This window comes from Garra rufa, chromosome 2 (genome assembly GCF_049309525.1).
Source record: "Garra rufa chromosome 2, GarRuf1.0, whole genome shotgun sequence".
NCBI lineage: Eukaryota > Metazoa > Chordata > Actinopteri > Cypriniformes > Cyprinidae > Garra > Garra rufa.
The window spans coordinates 8574913-8595405 of NC_133362.1; the positions used below are offsets into that span (position 1 = coordinate 8574913).

Genomic DNA, 20493 nt, shown 5'->3' on the forward strand with positions numbered 1-20493 from the left:
AAAAATTAATAACCATAAAATGTTTGTGCATGTAATTGTGGGCGATTAATGTATGTAGGTCAAAGGGGTTTAAAATAAATTAAATTAAAAAAATAATTAAAGTGAATAATTAATAAAACAAAAAAAAAATACTAAATGCAATAAATAAAAATAAAATAGATAATAAATAAAAAATAGTTATATATAAAAATGTAAAAACATTAATATAAAGTTAAAAATAAATATAATGAAATATAAAATAATGAAATTAATAAAATAAAATAAATTAGAAATTATCTTTTATTTTTAAAACTATGATAGAATCACTGACCTCATTTACCTGCCCTGGAATATTGCATATATTAATATTAATATGGTGCATGAATATGAATAACCATAAAATGTTTGTGCATGTAATAGTGGGCAATGCACGTAGGTCAAACTGGTTAAAAATAAATTAAATTAAATTAAACAAATTAAACTAAAATAAGTTAAAATGAATAAAAAGTAATAAATTAAATATTAAATGTAATTGAATAAAAATAAAATAGACAATACTAATAAATTAAAACAACAGATAATAAACAAAAATAAATTAATATGTAAAATATTAATATAAAATAAAGAAATAATGAAATATAAATTTTAATTAAATTAAATGTCGTAATTTTATCTTTTATTTTTAAAATGAAGACCTAGTCTTACTTATCACAGATCTAATTTACCTGCCCTAGAATATCTATTTTATTAATATATTATATTAATATTAATATGGTGTGTGAATATAAATAACCATAAAATTTAAAAAATATTAAAATAAATTACAACGAATAATTAATAAAATAATTAAATATTAAATGCACTTAAATAATAAATAAATACAAATAAAAAACAGATAATAAACAAAAATAAATTCTAATGTAAAAACATTCATATAAAATTAAAAATAAAAGAATGAAATATAAAATAATGACAAAAAATATATATATTTTTTTATTTAAAAACACTGACCTCATTTACCTGCCCTAGAATATCCTGAAATATTGCATATAATAATATTAATTAATATAGGGCATGAATATGAATAACCATAAAATGTGGGAAATGTACAGTATGTAAGTCAAAAGGGTTAAAATACAATCTAAAATAATAAATTAAACATTACATGCAGTTAAATAAAAAAATATATATAATAGACAATAAAAATATAAATATAATTAAAAAAATTAAAATTAATAACATATCACCTGAAAAAAAAAATGGACCGATTACAAAAAACACCTAAATTGAAAATGAGACAGATGCATCTAAGAATCAGATAAAGAGTGAGTGTGCGTATGAGAGAGAGAGAGAGAGAGAGAGAGAGAGAGAGAGAGAGAGAGAGAGAGAGAGAGAGAGAGAGAGACGCCACAGGCTCACCGCACACTCCTTCAGTCAGTTTTTTCGAGCCTCTTCAGTCTTGCAGGTACATGACAAACGTATGAAAAACCGCAAAGACAAAAGAGCCTTCGTTTTTATGTCTCCATCTCGATATCCTCTCTGCAGAACGATGTAAGTCGTCGCGGGGGTCTGCTGACGGACTGATGCGGGGCTGGTGTGGAGCTGTCCGCGGTGCTGAAATCGAGCGCTTCGGTCCCACAGCGACATTCATCGACGTGAATGCGAGACCAGCGGAGGACATTCACATCTAGCCTGCATGGAAAGGATGAGGAGGGTTTTCATGCCCACATCGCTGCTCATATTCAGCTGTTTCGGAGCGTCGTGGGTCTTGGCTGGTAAGTTTACAAGATTGCATTCCATCAATACCAATGGGGACTGTTGCACATCCTTTTAATTATGACATCCGATGAAGCATTGCGAGATAGTTGTGGTCACATGTGGCATGTGTAATGATGTGATGTCTGAACGGTTGAGGGGAGCCTGGGAATATATAAAGCATGGAATTCATTCGGCTAGAAGCAAAAGCAAATGCCATGCTGGATGTAGAGCACCGAACAGAAATATTATGGCAATAATACACACCTGTTGCATCATAACACACACACACGCACACGCACACACACACACACACACACACACACACACACACACACACAGAAAGAGAGAGAGAGAGTCACTTGAATGCAGTGCATCATAAATCTCTACTAGACTGTGTGAAGACTGCAAAACAACAGACAATGTGCGTTGTGTGTATGCTCATTGAAATTATGAACATTGTTTTGCAATATACAATATTAATCTATGCTATACATGTTCACTAAATTATTACATTAACTTAAATAAAAATGGTATTAAATTAACCAATAAATTAATTATTAAATGAAAAATAAAGTTAAATTAAAAATGCATTTAAATTATAATTTAAAAATTAAATTAAGTTAAATTAAAATGTATTTAAATGAACTATTACATTATTAAATAAAAATAAAATGAAAGTAAATTAAAATAAAAGGAATAATTAATAAAATAAGTTAATAAAATAAATAAAATAAAATAGTAAATGTAATTAAATAAAAAATATATAATATAAATCTACATAGATAATAAATACAAATAAATAAAAAATAAAATAAACAAAATAAATTAATAAATATAATTAATATAAAATATAAAATAAAAAAGTAAATATAAATTAAATTAAATTAAAATTAAATAATAATTAATTACATTTTTATAATTTTATCTTTTATTTTTAAAATTATGATAAATTCACTGACCTAGAATATTGCATATTCAATATCCCAGAATATTGCATATATTAATATTAATATGGTGCGTGAATATGAATAACCATAAAATGTTTGTACATGTAAAAGGGTTAAAAATGAATTAAATTAAATTAAACAAAATTACAATAAATAAAAAGAATACAAACAAAAATTAAATATTAATAAATGTAATTACATTAAAAATCTAATTTTATTTAAAAAATAATAAAATACAATAATGACATATCACCAGTTCATACAGAAAAAGTACAGATTACAGATTAAAATAAATATTAAATTAAAAATGTATTTAAATTAATTCTATTAAGTATTAAATAAAAATAAAATAAGGCATGAAAATCCCATCAAAATGCAATTACAAAAACACAATGATTGATTCTTCAGTGTTTCTCTCCTGCATAAACCTGTCACCTAATTTAAGCCTGATGCCATAAAGAAGCTTCTTCTCATGCAGACGATGCCTGCAAAATCATAAATCCAAACTACAGCCGACACATTAACTTATGGGGCTATAAATTTTACATCTTAATGCACCATATTCAAGCCCTAGTAAAGAAGGAAAAGCCATGAATCAGGATGTAAACAGGCTTCTGGCAGCTGCGACCGTGAGATCTTTGATGCTTTTAGAGGCTCAAGTGACAGGAGAAACTCAAAGGTTGAGCTATTAGTAGAAAACCTGTGCAAGTTTACTTTAGGGAAGAGCATTAAATGCTGAAATCAAACTGCGGCAGGGAAGATGAAGAGTGAGCTGGAGAGAGAAATGTAAAAATAAAGGCCAAAGCACATGCTAAATAAATCAGGTCAGCATAGTAAAAATAATATGATGTGATGAATGGCTTAAAGGAATAGTTGACCCAAAAATGCACTTTGTCATTATTTAAAAGTTCATAAGGCTTGTGCAGTATATTCTGAAGTTGTATGACAGCTTTATGTGAGATATAGAATGAAAGCAAGTCATTACTTATTTACTTTTTGTTTTTTGTGTAAATCTGGCATGAATGTGGACCAGGACACTTTCCACTTTTCTTCCAAACACATTCCCACTCATTTCCTCCATGTTTCCATAGCAACCAAGCACAAACCTACAGTATGGAGCTTTTCATTTGAGGAAGCAAATACTATATCTCCATTTTCCACTTACAACTACACACATACACACTAGTATCTGGGTTATTACTGTTGACTAAAACTAAAAAACTATTTCAAATATTTTGTTAATTGAAATACAATCAAGTGTACATATTAGATACAGCTGAAGTCAAAACTTGCATACACCTTGCAGAATCTGCAAAATGTTAATTATTTTACCAAAATAAGAGGGATCTATTATCTATTATTTTTTTTATTTTGCAGTGACCTAAATAAGATTCACATAGAAAATGTTTATGTATAGTGCACAAGAGAAAATAATAGTTGAATTTATAAAAATGACCTTGTTCAAAAGTGTACATACACTTGATTTTTAATACTTATTTGTTACCGGAATGATCCACAACTGTGTTTTTTTTTTTTGTTGTTGTTGTTGTTTTTTTTAGTGATAGTTCATAAATCCCTTGTTCATCTTGAACAGTTAAACTGCTCATTGTTCTTCAGTAAAATCCTTCAGGTCCCACAAATTCTTTGTTTTTTGTTTTTTAGCATTTTTGTGTATTTGAGCCATTATTTCACACTGAATACAACTGAGAGACTCATATGTAACTATTACAGAAGGTTCAAACGCTCAGTAATGCTTCAGAAGGAAACAATGCATTAAGAGCCAGGGGTGAAAACTTTTACAATTTGAAAATCAGGGTAAATTTAACTTGTTTTGACTTCTGAGAAACATGGAAGTATCTTCTGTAGCTTCTAAAGGGCAATACTAAATGAAAAAATATGATATTTAGGCAAAAAAAATATATATATACACATCTTCATACTTTTCAAATGTTTTCACTCCCAGCTCTTAATGCATCATGTTTCATTCTAAAGCATCAGTGAGCGTTTGAAACTTCTGTTATAGTTGCATATGAGTCCCTCAGTTGTCCTCAGTGTGAAAAGATGGGTCTCACAATCATACAGTCATTGTTGGAAAGGGTTTGAATACACAAAAACGCTGAAAAGCCAAAGAATTTGTGGGACCTGAAAGATAAATAAAAACAAACAAACAAACAAACAAACAAAACAGCTGTGGATCATTCAGGTAAAAAAAAAAAGAAGTAAACTATTATTTTCTCTTGTGTACTATATGTAAACGTCTTTTACTGTATGTGAAATATCTTATTCAGGTCAGTACCATATAAAGAAACATGCTTCTTGTATGATTCCTCTTATTTTGGTAAAATAATTAACATTTTTAACAATTAAACTTTTGACTTAAACTGTATCCCGCCTGAAATAAGTTTAATTTGAAGCACTAAAATTACAAGCTGGAAATAAATATTCAAACTAAAACTAATAAAAAAAATCTAAATAGTAATATTTTTGTGACTCTTATGTAAAGATCTTGATTCCATTGAAGCCCAAGATCAATGTTATTATTAACTATTAAAAATAGTTAGCTAATGAAAATTTCAGTAATTTAAATAAGTGAAATTAAATGTACATTTCTGATGGAAAAACTTAAAGTTTACTAAAACTACAAGTGAAATAAAATGAAACTGAACCTAAATAGTACATGTAATATTTAACTAAAATTAAATCGAGAACTAAAAATATAAAAACTGAAAGCTAATTTAAAATACTAATAAAAAATATAATGGCATATGAATAACACTAAAATAACACTGAAACTAAACCACTGTCTTTTCACATAAAGACCAAAGGTTTCTTGGTTCCCAATATATTTCTCCATTGCCTGGCAACTGTAAATAGTCTACAGCTAATGAACTGTATTGTTTTGTCTCAGGAACATCACTTACCTGTGATAAATTCACTATAACGGCTTTACGCGGCTAATTGCTTTGTGTTAAGGAAAGATTATAGTCAAAACCCCCAGAGAAACATTCACTCAAAAGCCTCTATCATTTTGCTTTGTCTTTAGTACAAACATCTTGATCTGTTTTTCTTTATTTTCAGTCTTAATTAATTTTGTGGGAAATTAAATTAAACAATCTAGTAAATAGTGTATAGCTGATCATTCATGCTATTTTATATATCAACAAATCCAAAATCAACAGTTTGAAGTGATGCATTGCTAAAAGATTTTTTGTATCGAATTAAATACAATGTCCATATAAAAATCTACTGATTTCTGAATGAATATGTGAACATCAGTGTGCATGGAGTTAAGTGTACGTGTTTATGTATTTCTATCCATCCTCTACATCTATGCAGGATTCTTCATTTATAATTCAACAGCATGTGAATGTTATTGCTCCCAGAATGCCTTTCTACAGCCTATAGAGAAGACTATTTACTGCAAGCGTTAAGCAGGAAATACTGTATGTGTCTAAGCGAGCTTGAAATACAGTCTACAGATGCTTCAGCAACGCAAGCCTGATTTTCTGCGTCATCTACATGTGTCAGAATACAATTCAGAAGACTAATTCATGTATGCACTCTGCAGTGGACATTATAGTATGCATTAGCATAAACTGTCATTTGCACGGCCACTTTCAGAGTTTAAAGAGAATTGTGGTACAAAAGAAAGTGGAACCTCTCTCTTCCATTAAAGTAAGAGCCTTAAATACACACAAAACCATAAGTAACACTTCTAAACACTTAAAACAACAGCTTGCTGTTCAGTAAGACAAAAAATCTAAAGAGTCTTTAAAATGATTCAAATATCGGCAGATTTGTAAGTCTTTTGTTCATAAAAGTCAGACTTTACTGATCACGCTGAATGTTATTGCATGCAGTAGTGAAGACAAAATATGACAAAAAATATGTGACCCTGGACCACAAAACCAGTCTTAAATCGCTGGGGTATATTTGGAGTAATAGCCAAAAATACATTGCATGGGTCAAAATTTTTGATTTTTCTTTTATGCCAAAAATCATTAAGAAATTAAGTAAAGTTCATGTTCCATGAAGTTTTTTTGTCAAATTCCTACTGTAAACATATCAAAATGTAACTTTTGATTTGTAATATGCATTGTTAAGAACCTAATTTGGACAACTTTAAAGGTGATTTTCTCAGTCTTTTGATTTTTTTGCATCCTCAGATTTCTGATTTCAAATAGATTTCTATCCTAACAAACCATACATCAATAGAAAGCTTATTTATTGAGCTTTCATATGATGTATAAATCTCAGTTTTTTTTTACCTTATGACTGGTTTTGTGGTCCAGGGTCACATATATATTAGGGCCGGGACTCGATTAAAAAATTTAATCTAATTAATTAGAGGCTTTGTAATTAATTAATCGAAATTAATCGCATTTTAATCGCATATAAATATTTGACCTGAGAACAGTGAGAAGTAAGATTTTTACATGGATTTTTAGTATACCATTGAATAATGACTGAATACATAAGCTTAAGCAACAAAATATTGTTTATTTTTGTTCAACCAAGTCCAACAGACCAGTGAAATATTGCCATTTAAGTGTAGCAAGAGGTATGTTCTTTAACGAGTCTTTCATGCCGAGAACTCTGCTCTTGTGTTTGCTTAATTATGCATTTAAACGTTAATGACCAAACCTATCATTATAAATGTTGCTGCACATGGAATATAACGCGGATAACATTTAAAAAATATTTTTTATCAGGTTACACACTGATTATTTATCACTCAAACCCCTTTCTCTACCTGTCCGTTGGTCGGGCATATCCTCCATGTTTGTAGTTTTTTAACACTTTGTATGCGTGTTTGTAGTTCTAATCGAATCCTCGTTCACGGCGCAGTGTGTTGCGGGCAATATTAGCCGTTAAGAGTGTGCATTGATCGTTAAGTAGTAGACCATCCGGGAATCTTTGGAATACCTTTTTAAACATACTACGATTTGGGACATACAATACTATTTAGGACGGACGCATCTTGTCTGAACGCTATTTGGTGCTCCAGTATTATCAGTCCGCGGAATCTCATCCAGTGAGAAACGTTCCGCGGTGCAAAACTAAGTGCGATTAAAATGCGTTAAAAAATTTTAACGCGTTATTTTTGTGTAATTAATTAATCTAAATTAACGCGTTAAAGTCCCGGCCCTAATATATATATATTTTAAAAAAAAACTACATCTTTAATTGTTTTCAATTATTTCATAAAAGAAAAAAGTAATTTGTTTATTAAAATTTGTTTGCTATTGCCAACTCTTTACGATAGCATACTATTTTTGAATGCTATTGCAATATTTTTTCACATACTGAGACTCTGCTCTCACTTTAGCTATATACTACAACATGTAAAGCAAGGAGGAGCTTAAAGACATGAAAATTTTATCTGGGGCGCCATAAATTGTACTGGAGTCACTGCTGGTGGGCGGTTTTCTCACACGTCATTCCTTTAAACTGCTTTATAACCTCATACACTTACATCTAGAAATATAGTTTACATGTGTGTGAAATAGAGAAGTCTAAAAGGTAGAGAAGATAAACAACAGTACTTGCACTCTCTGAAGCAGATGGCACTCATTGAGCAAACCTAAAACACTTAAATATTAATAGGCACACACACTCACATTAGCACCTACACATTAGATTTTTAATGTTTTTTAAAGACGTCTCTTCTGCTCACCAAGCCTGCATATATTTGATCCGAAGTACAGCAAAAACAGTAAAATTGTGAAATATTTTTACTATTAAAAATAACTGTTTTCTATTTGAATATATTTTAAAATGTAATTTATTCCTGTGATTTCAAAGCTGAATTTTTTTGCATCATTACTCCAGTCACATGATCCTTCCGAAATCATTGTAACATTCTGATTGGCTGATATTTTCTGCTTACTAAGGCTGCATTTATTTGATCAAATATTATTATAATTGAAAATGACTGTTTTCAGTTTGAATATATTTTAAAAATCCAATTTATTTCTGTAATGCAAAGCTGAATTTTCAGCATCATTACTCCAGTCTTCAGTGTCACATGATTGATCAGAAATCATTTATTATATTTATATTAAGCAAAACAGGTCACACTAAAATATAATTAAACTCTTTGTATTGTTCCACATTATAAATGAATATCAGATTCAAAAATGAAAGTATGTTATTTACTCACCCTAATTTCCTTTCAAACAGCATGCTGTTATTGTATCTATGGGACTTTCATCTTCTTGCCGCTCTTTTGCACTGATTAATCACACAATAAAACCAGGCATAAGCATCTAAAAAAAAAAAAGTAAATAAATAAATGTTTTAATTTCAAAGCTTTTCTCAACTGTCTTACTTTACCTATCTAATCCCCAGACTGCTATCATAACCCGCCAAAAAAGAATTCAAGATTATCTGCATGAACCGACTGGATTCCTCTTTGTTTTTCTCAGACAGTTTGGCTGCTCCAGTGAACGTGTCCATCAGAGATCTGAAGGGCAGCTCTGCTGTGGTGACATGGGACATCCCAGACGGGGAGCCAGTCATCGGCTTCGCCATCACACAACAGGTACTCAAAACATGTCAGAGAGAGAGAAAGAAAGGTCACATACTCAGCCCTCTATATATAGCTTGCATATACTTGTATGTTTATTAGAAAGCATCTACTTAAAGAAAAAAGTAGAAGAGTAGAAAGAGAAGGCATTTGGTTAAATACTGTTTTATCTATCCATGACAGAAAAAAGATGTTCGCATGCTGCGCTTCATCCAAGAGGTGAACACTACCACACGGAGCTGTGCATTGTGGGATCTGGAAGCAGATACGGACTATATAGTGCATGTTCAGTCTATCAGTATAAGTGGGCCGAGTCCCCTCAGTGAGCCGCTGCATTTCAAAACTCCCAAAGAAGCTGAAACACAGGCCTCCAAGAGCAAAGGTACTACTGTATTATAAAAAAAGTGTTGATTTGATTTTTTGTTAATTATAAATTAAATAAATAAATATAGCTGCAAGCAGCAATTACCGGGGTTCAAGAGCTTTAAGGCATTTAAGCACATATAAAAAAAGACATTATGCAGCAAGCCCTTTTTTTTTTTGCAAATACAGGTAATTTACCATAGAAATAGTATGTTTTTGACTGTTTATGACTGTCATAGCACCAGCTGTGGTCCAATCTCCTTAAAACTTTGCATGCTTGTTTAGAATCATCTGTCGCATGTGTTGCAGGTTTGTGAAGTTTTGAGTTTTCCTTTAGGCTTTATAGGATTTTGGGTAAATTCAGACAGGCACCTTTTCTAAACGACCCCATTATAGCTTCCCAAAAGGTAAATTCAAAAATTTTATTGATAATTATTGACCTAGAATGTCCAGAGAATTGTGCTACAGTGTTTTTTTTTTATTTCAGACTGAGTGAAAAACCTAGGACTAGTTCGCAAAAGTATTTATTTATTATTATTTTTTTTTTTTTTACATCTCAATTAATTAACAAACGATTTGATTTACGGCAGCGGTTCTAGAGAGAAAGTTTTCTATAATGAGAAGGTGTAAACAACAGGTGTTTGAAAAACTTGATATAGCCCACCAGTGGCTGATTTTTTCAAATTTCTCACAGACCTTTGGGTCCCATTCGGTCTCCATTATCCATGTCTAATAGGTGGCTCAAACTTCATTGGCCAATGGCGGCCAAGTTTTTTTATTTTTTATTTTGAGATATGCAAATGTACAGTCGTGGCCAAAAGTTTTGAGAATTACATAAATATTGGAAATTGGAAAAGTTGCAGCTTAAGTTTTTATAATAGCAATTTGCATATACTCCAGAATGTTACAAAGAGTGATCAGATGAATTGCATAGTCCTTCTTTGCCATGAAAATTAACTTAATCCCGAAAAAAACTTTCCACTGCATTTCATTGCTGTCATTAAAGGACCTGCTGAGATCATTTCAGTAATCGTCTTGTTAACTCAGGTGAGAATGTTGAGGAGCACAAGGCTGGAGATCATTATGTGAGGCTGATTGGGTTAGAATGGCAGACTTGACATGTTAAAAGGAGGGTGATGCTTGGAATCATTGTTCTTCCATTGTTAACCATGGTGACCTGCAAAGAAACGCGTGCAGCCATCATTGCGTTGCATAAAAATGGCTTCACAGGCAAGGATGTTACTACTAGGTGGCTACTAAGATTGCACCTAAATCAACAATTTATAGGATCATCAAGAACTTCAAGGAAAGAGGTTCAATTCTTGTTAAGAAGGCTTCAGGGCGTCCAAGAAAGTCATGCAAGCGCCAGGATCGTCTCCTAAAGAGGATTCAGCTGCGGATTGGAGTGCCACCAGTGCAGAGCTTGCTCAGGAATGGCAGCAGGCAGGTGTGAGCGCATCTGGACGCACAGTGAGGCCAAGACTTTTGAAAGATGGCCTGGTGTCAAGAAGGGCAGCAAAGAAGCCACTTCTCTCCAAAAAAAAACATCAGGGACAGACTGATCTTCTGCAAAAAGTATGGCGAATGGACTGCTGAGGACTGGGGCAAAGTCATATTCTCCGATGAAGCCTCTTTCTGATTGTTTGGGGCATCTGGAAAAAGGCTTGTCCGGAGAAGAAAAGGTGAGCGCTACCATCAGTCCTGTGTCATGCCAACAGTAAAGCATCCTGAGACCATTCATGTGTGGGGTTGCTTCTCATCCAAGGGAGTGGGCTCACTCACAATTTTTTTTCCCAAAAACACAGCCATGAATAAAGAATGATACCAAAACACCCTCCAACAGCAACTTCTTCCAACAATCCAACAACAGTTTGGTGAAGAACAATGCATTTTCCAGCACGATGGAGCACCGTGCCATAAGGCAAAAGTGATAACTAAGTGGCTCGGGGACCAAAACGTTGACATTTTGGGTCCATGGCATGGAAACTCCCCAGATCTTAATCCCATTGAGAACTTGTGGTCAATCCTCAAGAGGCGGGTGGACAAACAAAAACCCACTTATTCTAACAAACTCCAAGAAGTGATTATAAAAGAATGGGTTGCTATCAGAAGTTGATTGAGAGCATGCCCAGTCGAATTGCAAAGGTCCTGAAAAGAAGGGCCAACACTGAAAATACTGACTCTTTGCATAAAGGTCATGTAATTGTCGATAAAAGCCTTTGAAACGTATGAAGTGCTTGTAATTATATTTCAGTACATCACAGAAACAACTGAAAGCAGTTTGGCAGCAAACTTTGTGAAAACTAATATTTGTGTCATTCTCAAAACTTTTGGCCACGACTGTACTTATAGACACTTGGGGCACTTTGGACCACGAGGGTGCACATCGGTTTTCATGTTTATAGTACAAATGGTTGCATAGGTATAGCCATTTTTTAAATAATTACTGATATTCGCTCTCCGGAGAATCTTTCTGCTCTGGTTTAGTTCTGATCAGGCAAAAAAACAAAAAGTAGGTTTTGCAAAAAATTCTAAATACCTGAAAATTTCTCATGATCGAATCATAACATGAGCCAAAGATTCCAACGACATATGACACTTGAGTCTGCGACTGACACTTTAGGAGTTATGAGCAATTTCGTACTTTTGATCGCTGTAGTGCCCCAGTCAGGCCGATTGGGGCGAGCCTTGGTGACGCTGTAGGCGGCGAGAGTACTACCATCCCTCTAAGTTTCAAGTCTCCACGACTTACGGTTTGGTCTGCACGATCAGTTTCACACTGAGATCCCCTAATAATCAACGTTTGACACACCACTAATAGCGTCATTGTGTTTTTCACAGACGAAGTGACCATGGAAGAAGTAGGTCAGAACGCTCAGCTGCGGGCAGGAGAGCTCATCATCATTGTGGTGGTTTTGATCATGTGGGCAGGTGAGTGCACATTCAGATTAACTGCAACGATCAATTACTTGGATGGTTAATTGAACTGCATTTTGCAGTGTTGATGCGGTTTTTGTCTCTTTCAGGTGTGATCGCGCTCTTCTGCCGTCAGTATGACATCATCAAAGACAACGAGCCCAACAATAACAAGGATAAAGCCAAGAACTCGTCTGAATGCAGCACACCTGAGCATCCATCAGGCGGTCTGCTGCGCAGTAAGGTATAACCGCTGCCCTGTGAGAGACCATACCACACTAAGCAGGTACAATCATCCTGAATTATGAAACAAATCAAACTCCACTAACATTTCAGTTCATGACATTTATATAAGACAATATAAATATCATTTTCTTAGTGGTCATTAGAAATAAAGTCTTAATTTCCTAGGACTATAAACATGCATTTCCCCTAATGCATTTTACATTTGATTTTTTTGATTTTTTATTTTCAGTTTAATAATTTTTTTTTAAAGTTTTAGTAATTATGTATGTTTTGTTTTTTAAATTTTCCTTTTCAGTTTGTTTTTTAAGTACATCAACTAAATGAAAATGATGAATGTTGCCACAGAGAGTAGCTAATATACATAAATCTATGTATGTAAGAAAATGATCTAGTTTTTTAGTAATTTTTTAGATCTAGTAATTTTTTTATGGATTTAATTTTAGTGAACTATAAAAACCCTGATGATATTTTAATAGGACGTTTGGGTAAATAATATAATATATGGAACTGACTACCATATGTTTTATATTTATACTGTATACACTACCAGTCAAAAGTTTTTTAACTTTTTTACTTTTTAAAAAAATACATTTTAAACTGTAATTTATTCCTGAGATTTCAAAGCTGAATTTTTAACATCATTAATCGAGTTATGTAAACATTTTTTTATTTTTTTCTAAAAATTAAAAAATTTACAAAAAAAAAAAAAAATACAATTACTGACTCCAAGCTTTTGAAGAGTATTGTGTATAATGTTACATAACCTTGTTATCTGAGATAAATGCTTTCTATTTATCAAAGAATCCTGAAAAAAATTACTCAAATGTTTTAAATATTGATACACTGAACACTGGAGTAATGATGCTGAAAATATAGAAAACAGTTGTTTTATATAGTAAAAATATTTCACAATATTAATACTTTTGTTGTATTTTGGATAAAAAAAATGCAGGCTTTGTGAGCAGAAGAGACTTCTTAAAAAAAAAAAAAAAAAAAAAACATTAAAAATGTTACTGTTCCAAAACTTTTGACAGGTAGTGTATTTTCTATTTTTCATTTCCGTTTCAGTATATTTTAGTATATGAAAATGAAAATGATACATTTTGCTTTGGAAACAAACTAAAGGTTTTATAGAATTTATTTTATTTCTGTCAAAGTTTACTTTATTTCAACCAAAATGTTCAAGTTTCAATGTATTTAATTATAGCTTAACTACAAAATCCCTGATGTCATGATATTTTAGTGAGCATAAATGTGCGCCCAATAGAACTGACAATATATTTACTACTATATATTTTGATATATTTTATATGCATATTTTTACTGTTTATACTTTCATATATTGAATGAATTATACATGTTTTACAATTAACAATTGACTTGCTTTGCAATGTATTATGGGATGGCATTCTCTGAGAGCGATAAATGCGATCACAGAAGCTGGTTTAATTATGTTGCCTACCTTTTGAAACCGCCTTCGCATTCTTCGTTTTTCATTACTCCACTCATTGCACCATGTTCTCCGCTGATCGCTCCAGGCCACCCTGCAATGCTCTCACTAACATTAGACATCTGCTTCCACTCTCCGCAGCTCCCCAAGAACAACAACAATATCCGAACGCCATCTGTGAACGTTATCAAAGTGTGACAGGAATGCTTTCTGCTGCGATTGATTCCACTTTTACCACACGCCTACAGAACGGCCGTATGTGCTCATCCTCCAAGCAGGAAGCAGGAATATGGGAAGTTTCCTGAAAACAGCTGGAACAATCCTGCACCTGAAAGAGAGGCCAGAAAGGCGGATTTTCACATAGACCCACTCTGGCTCTAGCAGTTTGGAGATCAGACCAAATATGTGGCTGTTTGGAGACAGGAGAAAACCCTCTCAAAGTAATGGAGGGGGAAAAGACCCTTCTAACGTCTCTTCGTCACTTTATGGACAACTGGTGTTGGCGAGGAGATTCAAAATCCTCTCTTTTAAACTTGAAAACTCTTGAGCTTCGCTCCTTTATCTGGTTTTCTCTTTTACCCTTTTCAAATGGCATGATCTACATTCCTCTCAATGGTGATGAAGGCTTTTATAATATAAAAGTAATCTGTACTAAGTCACTAAATGCAATGCATACATTTTCAGCGGACAAAAATAAGTTCTAGGAATGTTTTGCAAACATTCCCAAGTTACAAAAATGTTACATCTGTTCTCTGAACATTCAAAGCATCCATTTTTGGGGGATTATGTTAACATTAAGGGAACATTCCATTTTAGAATTTTGCAGACATTATGGGAATGTTACTTTTGAAAGTTCTTTAAACATTCTGAAACAAGTAGTAACATTTAAAAAAATTGATCTCCCTCTAAAACTTTTTTTGTGCTAATGTTTTTAGAACATTATTAAAGACCACATAACTCTAAATGAATGTTGTATTAACGTTACTGGATAAACGTTTGGTTAATGTTCTGACAATATTCTCTCAGTGGTCTGAGAATGTTCCTTTTTAGCTGGGATGGTCTTCAAATATCTGAAACCACATTAAAATTCTGGGATTTAAAATACCAGTTAAATACAGTAGTCAACATTTGAAGGATCAAAAACTTCTACCAACATTATCCTAAGACAAAAACAGATGTTGTTTTGGTTATAGAACAACTTTGATTAAAGGTTTTAACCCACTTCAGATGTTGACTACTGTACATAAAATTTAAGGATTTTGAAATATTTCAAACAAAGAAAAGTTATAAAGTGAATATTTTAAATTCTGCAAAATTCTTGGACACATTTGTGACATTATTCATAGTTAGATTAGGTCCATTGAATCTCAAGATCATTGTTGTTATTGTTAACTTAAACTAAATCGTTTTCGGTAATTGAAACAAAAAAATAGTAACTGAAATAAACAGATCCTGAAATTACTAAAACTACAATAAAAATAAAGCTATTTAGAAAAATGTAAAAATAAATGAATAATAGTAATAATAGTAATAATACTAATAAAAATTTACAACAAGCACTTAAACAACCAAAAAGTAAACTGAAAAAAAAAAAAAAAAGACTGGTCTCAGACTTTTTGTATGACGGCTTTTTAGTGGCATGTTAAAAAATGTTTTAAAAAAATCTAATATTACGAGATTAAAGTCATAATATTTGAAGAATAAAGTCGCAATTACGAGAATGAAGTCGAAATGTTTCGAGAATAAAGTCGAAATTTAAAGAATAAAGTCGAAATATTTCGAGAATAAAGTTAAAATATTTCTAGAATGAAGTATTTTGTGAATTGAAACATTTTGACAAAGTCAAAATGATGAGAATAAACACCAAATGTTTCGAGAATAAAGTCAAAACTACGAAAATAAAATATTTCTAGAATAAAGTATTTTGTGAATTGAAAATTTTGGACAGTCAAAATTATGAGAATAAAGTCAAAATGTTTAGAGAATAAAGTCAAAACTATGCGAATAGAGTCAAAGTGTTTTGAGAATAACGTCGAAATGTTTTGAGAATAAAGTCAAAATTACGAGAATTAATTTGTAGCAATAACGAGATTAAAGTTTTTATATTTAAGAGTACATTCTACACTTTTGCACATGCAAATGGCCCGGACTGGGAGTGCCGGGAGATATATAAAAATAATTTAAAATATAAATAAATACTATAATAGTATATAAATAATAGTAAAATAACAGTGCTTTTTGGAACTCTTTGGAACATAAAATTGTAAACAAACAAATAAATGAAATAAAAATAAATAAATTAGTTGGTCTCTTATTGTAAGACGGCGTTTTAGTGCCACATTAAAAAATTAGAAAGAAAAAAAATTGACGGATTTTGAAAGCTGAGGCTTTGCTTTATATTAAAAGTACCAAAAGCACAAAGCTTATTGCTATTACTGGGTGGCTGGTGCTTTACAAATAGGCCTAATGAATGCAATCAAAGATGTGAAATATTATTTCCAAGCATACTGTTGATTTCTGCTGATAATCACACGTATATTCAAATAAATTATGGTGGCCTGGCAACTTCACGTGCAAGCTATACTCTCAAAATATTATAGCTTTAATTCTCGTAATTTCAACTTTATTCCTGAAACATTTTAACTTTATTCTTGAAACATTAAGACATTATTATCTGAATTTCGATTTATTTTTTAAACATTTCGACTTTACTCTCAAAACATTTCTACTTTACTCTCAGAACATTTCTACTTTACTCTCAGAATTTCAACTTTATTTTTGAAACATTTAAAATTTATTCTGAAAACTTTTCAACTTTATTCTTGAAACTTTTCGACTTTACTGTTGAAATTTCAACTTTATTTTTGAAACATTTAAACTTTATTCTCGAAACATCAACTTTACTCTCAAAACATTTCGATTTTACCCTCAAAACATTTCGCTTTAATCTCGGAATTTCAACTTTATTCTCGAAACATTCTGACTTTACTCTCTAAACATTTAGACTTTTTTCTCGAAACATTTCGACTTTATTCTCGAAACATTTCGACTTTATTCTCGAAACATTTCGACTTTATTCTCGAAACATTTCGACTTTATTCTCGAAACATTTCGACTTTATTCTCGAAACATTTCGACTTTATTCTCGAAACATTTCGACTTTATTCTCGAAACATTTCGACTTTATTCTCGAAACATTTCGACTTTATTCTCGAAACATTTCGACTTTATTCTCGAAACATTTCGACTTTATTCTCGGAATTTCAAAATTATTCTTAGAATTTCGAATTTATTTTTTTATTTTTTAAACATTTCAACTTTACTCGTAAAACATGTCAACTTTATTCTTGTAATTTCGACTTTATTATATAAATATTTAGACTTTTTCTCATAATTTTAGATTTTTTTTTTAAACTTGACACTAAAATGTTGTCGTATTTTTTGGACCCCACTGAATAAAAATCTAATTTTGCAGATTTTTCTAAAGCTAAACAATTTTATTCAAATGGCTTTTTCCCTCTTAGAGAGAAGAGAAGCGTTCATTTCATCCAGAGAATAGGCTTATTTTTGACTGGTTGAAATGATTTGACAGAGAGATGAAAGAATGTTGTGGAATAGTTTTACTGAAAGCTCTCATTCCAGCATAATGAAGAGACTTTAACTTCTATTTCTGATTGTGTTGTTATTGTTTACACCTGCAGAGATACTTGACAAGCAAAACTGGCATACTGAACCAGCACTGCTGAGGGAGATACTTTTAAACTGTAAGCCACTACTAATTTAAAATAGGTGGAATTTAAAAAAAGATACACATAATCAGATCTCTATTTTTTTCCAGCACAAAATTGATGAGGAGTTTGAATTACTGAATGAACATTCGCAATTAGAGCGACTACAGTAAATATAAATATTTATGTTAAATATGACAACAAACCAGAATTAATTTTTTATATAACCAACATTTAACAAACTATGTCACTATTAAAAAAGCACTTAAAATGCCATGAGGAACTCAAACAAGTCAATTTTTTGTTTGTTTTTTTTTTTTGTTAAATCTGACCTAATTTACTAAAATAAATCAGACACTGCAATATTAGGAGTGCATGTTTGATTATTACTGTATCTCAGTGCGTGATATGTGTTACAAGACTTACAATGTCGGGTTTTCACACTGCCTTGCTATTACAAAAAAAGTACCTTGTTTTTGGAAAATATTTAGGTTTAAATTTAAGATTCATGTTTCTGAACTGCATATAACATTTCTGTAGTATATAGTGTTTCTTCTATAATATAAAAAGAGATTGTACTAGGGCTGAGTGTTTTAAACATTCTAATAGTGTTTCTGTATGTTCTCATTATGATAATTTCAATTATTTTAAATGGTGTGAGAGAATTTTGTTTCCTATAAGACGACACGAATGATATAGGACATTTTCAGTATTCTCTGAACTGCCGATCAGACAACTTCTCTTCAGTGCTAATATGATGTTTCTCTAAAAGACATTCCCCTGTGCTTTCTCAACATCGTCTCTGAGGGAAACTATCCTCCTCTCGAAACAAGGGCTGAACATGCTTCACATCAGCAATAATTAACCACGGGGGATTCTGACCGGCCTCCAGGATTGCACTTAAACCGACGGGACCGTCGACGGTGGTCGATAACAATATGGGAATTACAGGACTGAAGTCACTGAAACTACGTTCTCAATTTAATGTGTGCTTTTACCACACTATCCTGAACGCATTAACTGTCATTAAATCTGATGAATGAACTTGAACAGGTCTTTTGTGCTGTTACTGTCACACCTCGTAAAGCTGAATATGGAATAGCAAAACTCACTCTCAGGCCATCAGATTTGGATAAATGTAGCATTACATTAGTTGCTCACCAATGGATCCTCTATATTGAATGGGTGCCGTTAGAATGAGAGTCCAAACAGCTGATAAAAACATCACAATAACCCACACCACTCCAGACCATCACTTAACATCATATGAAACCAAAAGCTGTGTGTTTGTAAGAAGCAAATCCTTTTTCTTTACTTCAAACTGCATCTCTGATTTAAAAAAAAAGACAACTTTTTTACTTAAAGCAATATGGATAGTGGACTCTCATTCTGATGGCACCCATTCACTGCAGAAGATCCATTGGTGAGCAAGTGATGTAATGCAATATTTTCAGCATTAAAAACATGAAACGGCACCCTCTTCTGGCACGCATTTAATCCTAAGAAAACATGCAAGCGTAGATCAGACTATGAACTGTTTAGATCAGTCTATTACTGTTTTTGAGTACTTAACCTACAATATAATGTTTAGTGTTTTAAACAAATTTTTTTCATGCACCTGTCAAGTTTGAGATTTTGGGCTTTTTGGTTTTTCATAAAGTGTTTTTATGAAACACAGACTAGAAAATATCTAAAAGACACCTTTAAGTGTTTCTTTTATAGCACTTTATCTATTTGTGTCAATCGATTTCAATTTCAATATACATTTTTAAAGGCCTTTTTCTCAAAATTAGTTTTTTCTCCTACACAATGATGCCTCTTGTACATCGTCTTATTATCTTCTGGGAGACATCGGTGTCATTTCTAATAATAATTTTAAAAAAAACGCTGGTTGAATAAAAGTGACTTTAAATCAGAATTTGCCAGGGGTATGAATAATTTCAGGCTTGACTGTAGATGAGTTTGTATCTTCATCAGATTTGGAGTAATGTAGCATTACATAATTTGCTTCTGAGTTTTGAATGGGTGCCATCAGAATGGGAGTCCAAACAGTTTATTAAAAACATCACAATAATCCACAACTAATCCACACCACTCCAGACCATCACTTAACATCTTATGAAGTCAAAAGCTGTGTTTGTAAGAAGCAAATACATCTTTTTTTTCACTTCAAACTGCATCTCTGATTAAAAAAGAAAACTTTTTCACTTGACAAAGCAATATGGATAGAGGATTTTTGTTTTTTATTGGACTCTCATTCTGACGGCACCCATTCACTGCAGAGGATCCATTGGTGAGCAAGTGATGTAATGCAAAATTTTCAGCTCAACATAAGCCCTCTTCTGGCATGCATCTTAACCCTTAAAAAGCAAGCAAGCGTAGATCAGACTATGAAAAGTGTAATAATTTTGGCAGGAAAATTTACGGTTACTGTTTTTGAGTACTTAACCTACAATATAATTTTTAGTGTTTTAAACAATTTTTTTTCATGCACCTGTCAAGTTTGTGATTTTGGGCTTTTTGTTTTTTCATAAAGTGTTTTTTCAGACTAGAAAATATCTAAAAGACACCTTTAAG

General features: G+C 32.0%; 1 protein-coding gene across 1 annotated transcript; it reads left to right on the forward strand.

Moving 5' to 3' along the window:
- Window positions 1-1384: 1384 nt before the first annotated feature.
- fndc5a (fibronectin type III domain containing 5a) lies at window positions 1385-17286 on the forward strand. The gene is made up of 6 exons (XM_073834838.1): window positions 1385-1754; window positions 9113-9228; window positions 9397-9595; window positions 12418-12507; window positions 12603-12778; window positions 14330-17286. Exons 1-5 carry the CDS (start codon window positions 1676-1678, stop codon window positions 12740-12742), a joined length of 624 nt encoding a protein of 207 aa, XP_073690939.1. The 5' UTR covers window positions 1385-1675; the 3' UTR covers window positions 12743-12778; window positions 14330-17286.
- The last annotated feature ends 3207 nt before the right edge of the window (window positions 17287-20493 follow it).

What these genes read in the sequence shown, in the direction of transcription:
- fndc5a (XM_073834838.1), top strand. Translation starts at nt 1,676, where the DNA reads ATGGAAAGGATGAGGAGGGTTTTCATGCCCACATCGCTGCTCATATTC. An exon ending in AGCGTCGTGGGTCTTGGCTG is followed by an intron (nt 1,755 to 9,112) that starts GTAAGTTTACAA and finishes TGTTTTTCTCAG; the next exon opens with ACAGTTTGGCTGCTCCAGTG. An exon ending in ACAGGCCTCCAAGAGCAAAG is followed by an intron (nt 9,596 to 12,417) that starts GTACTACTGTAT and finishes TGTTTTTCACAG; the next exon opens with ACGAAGTGACCATGGAAGAA.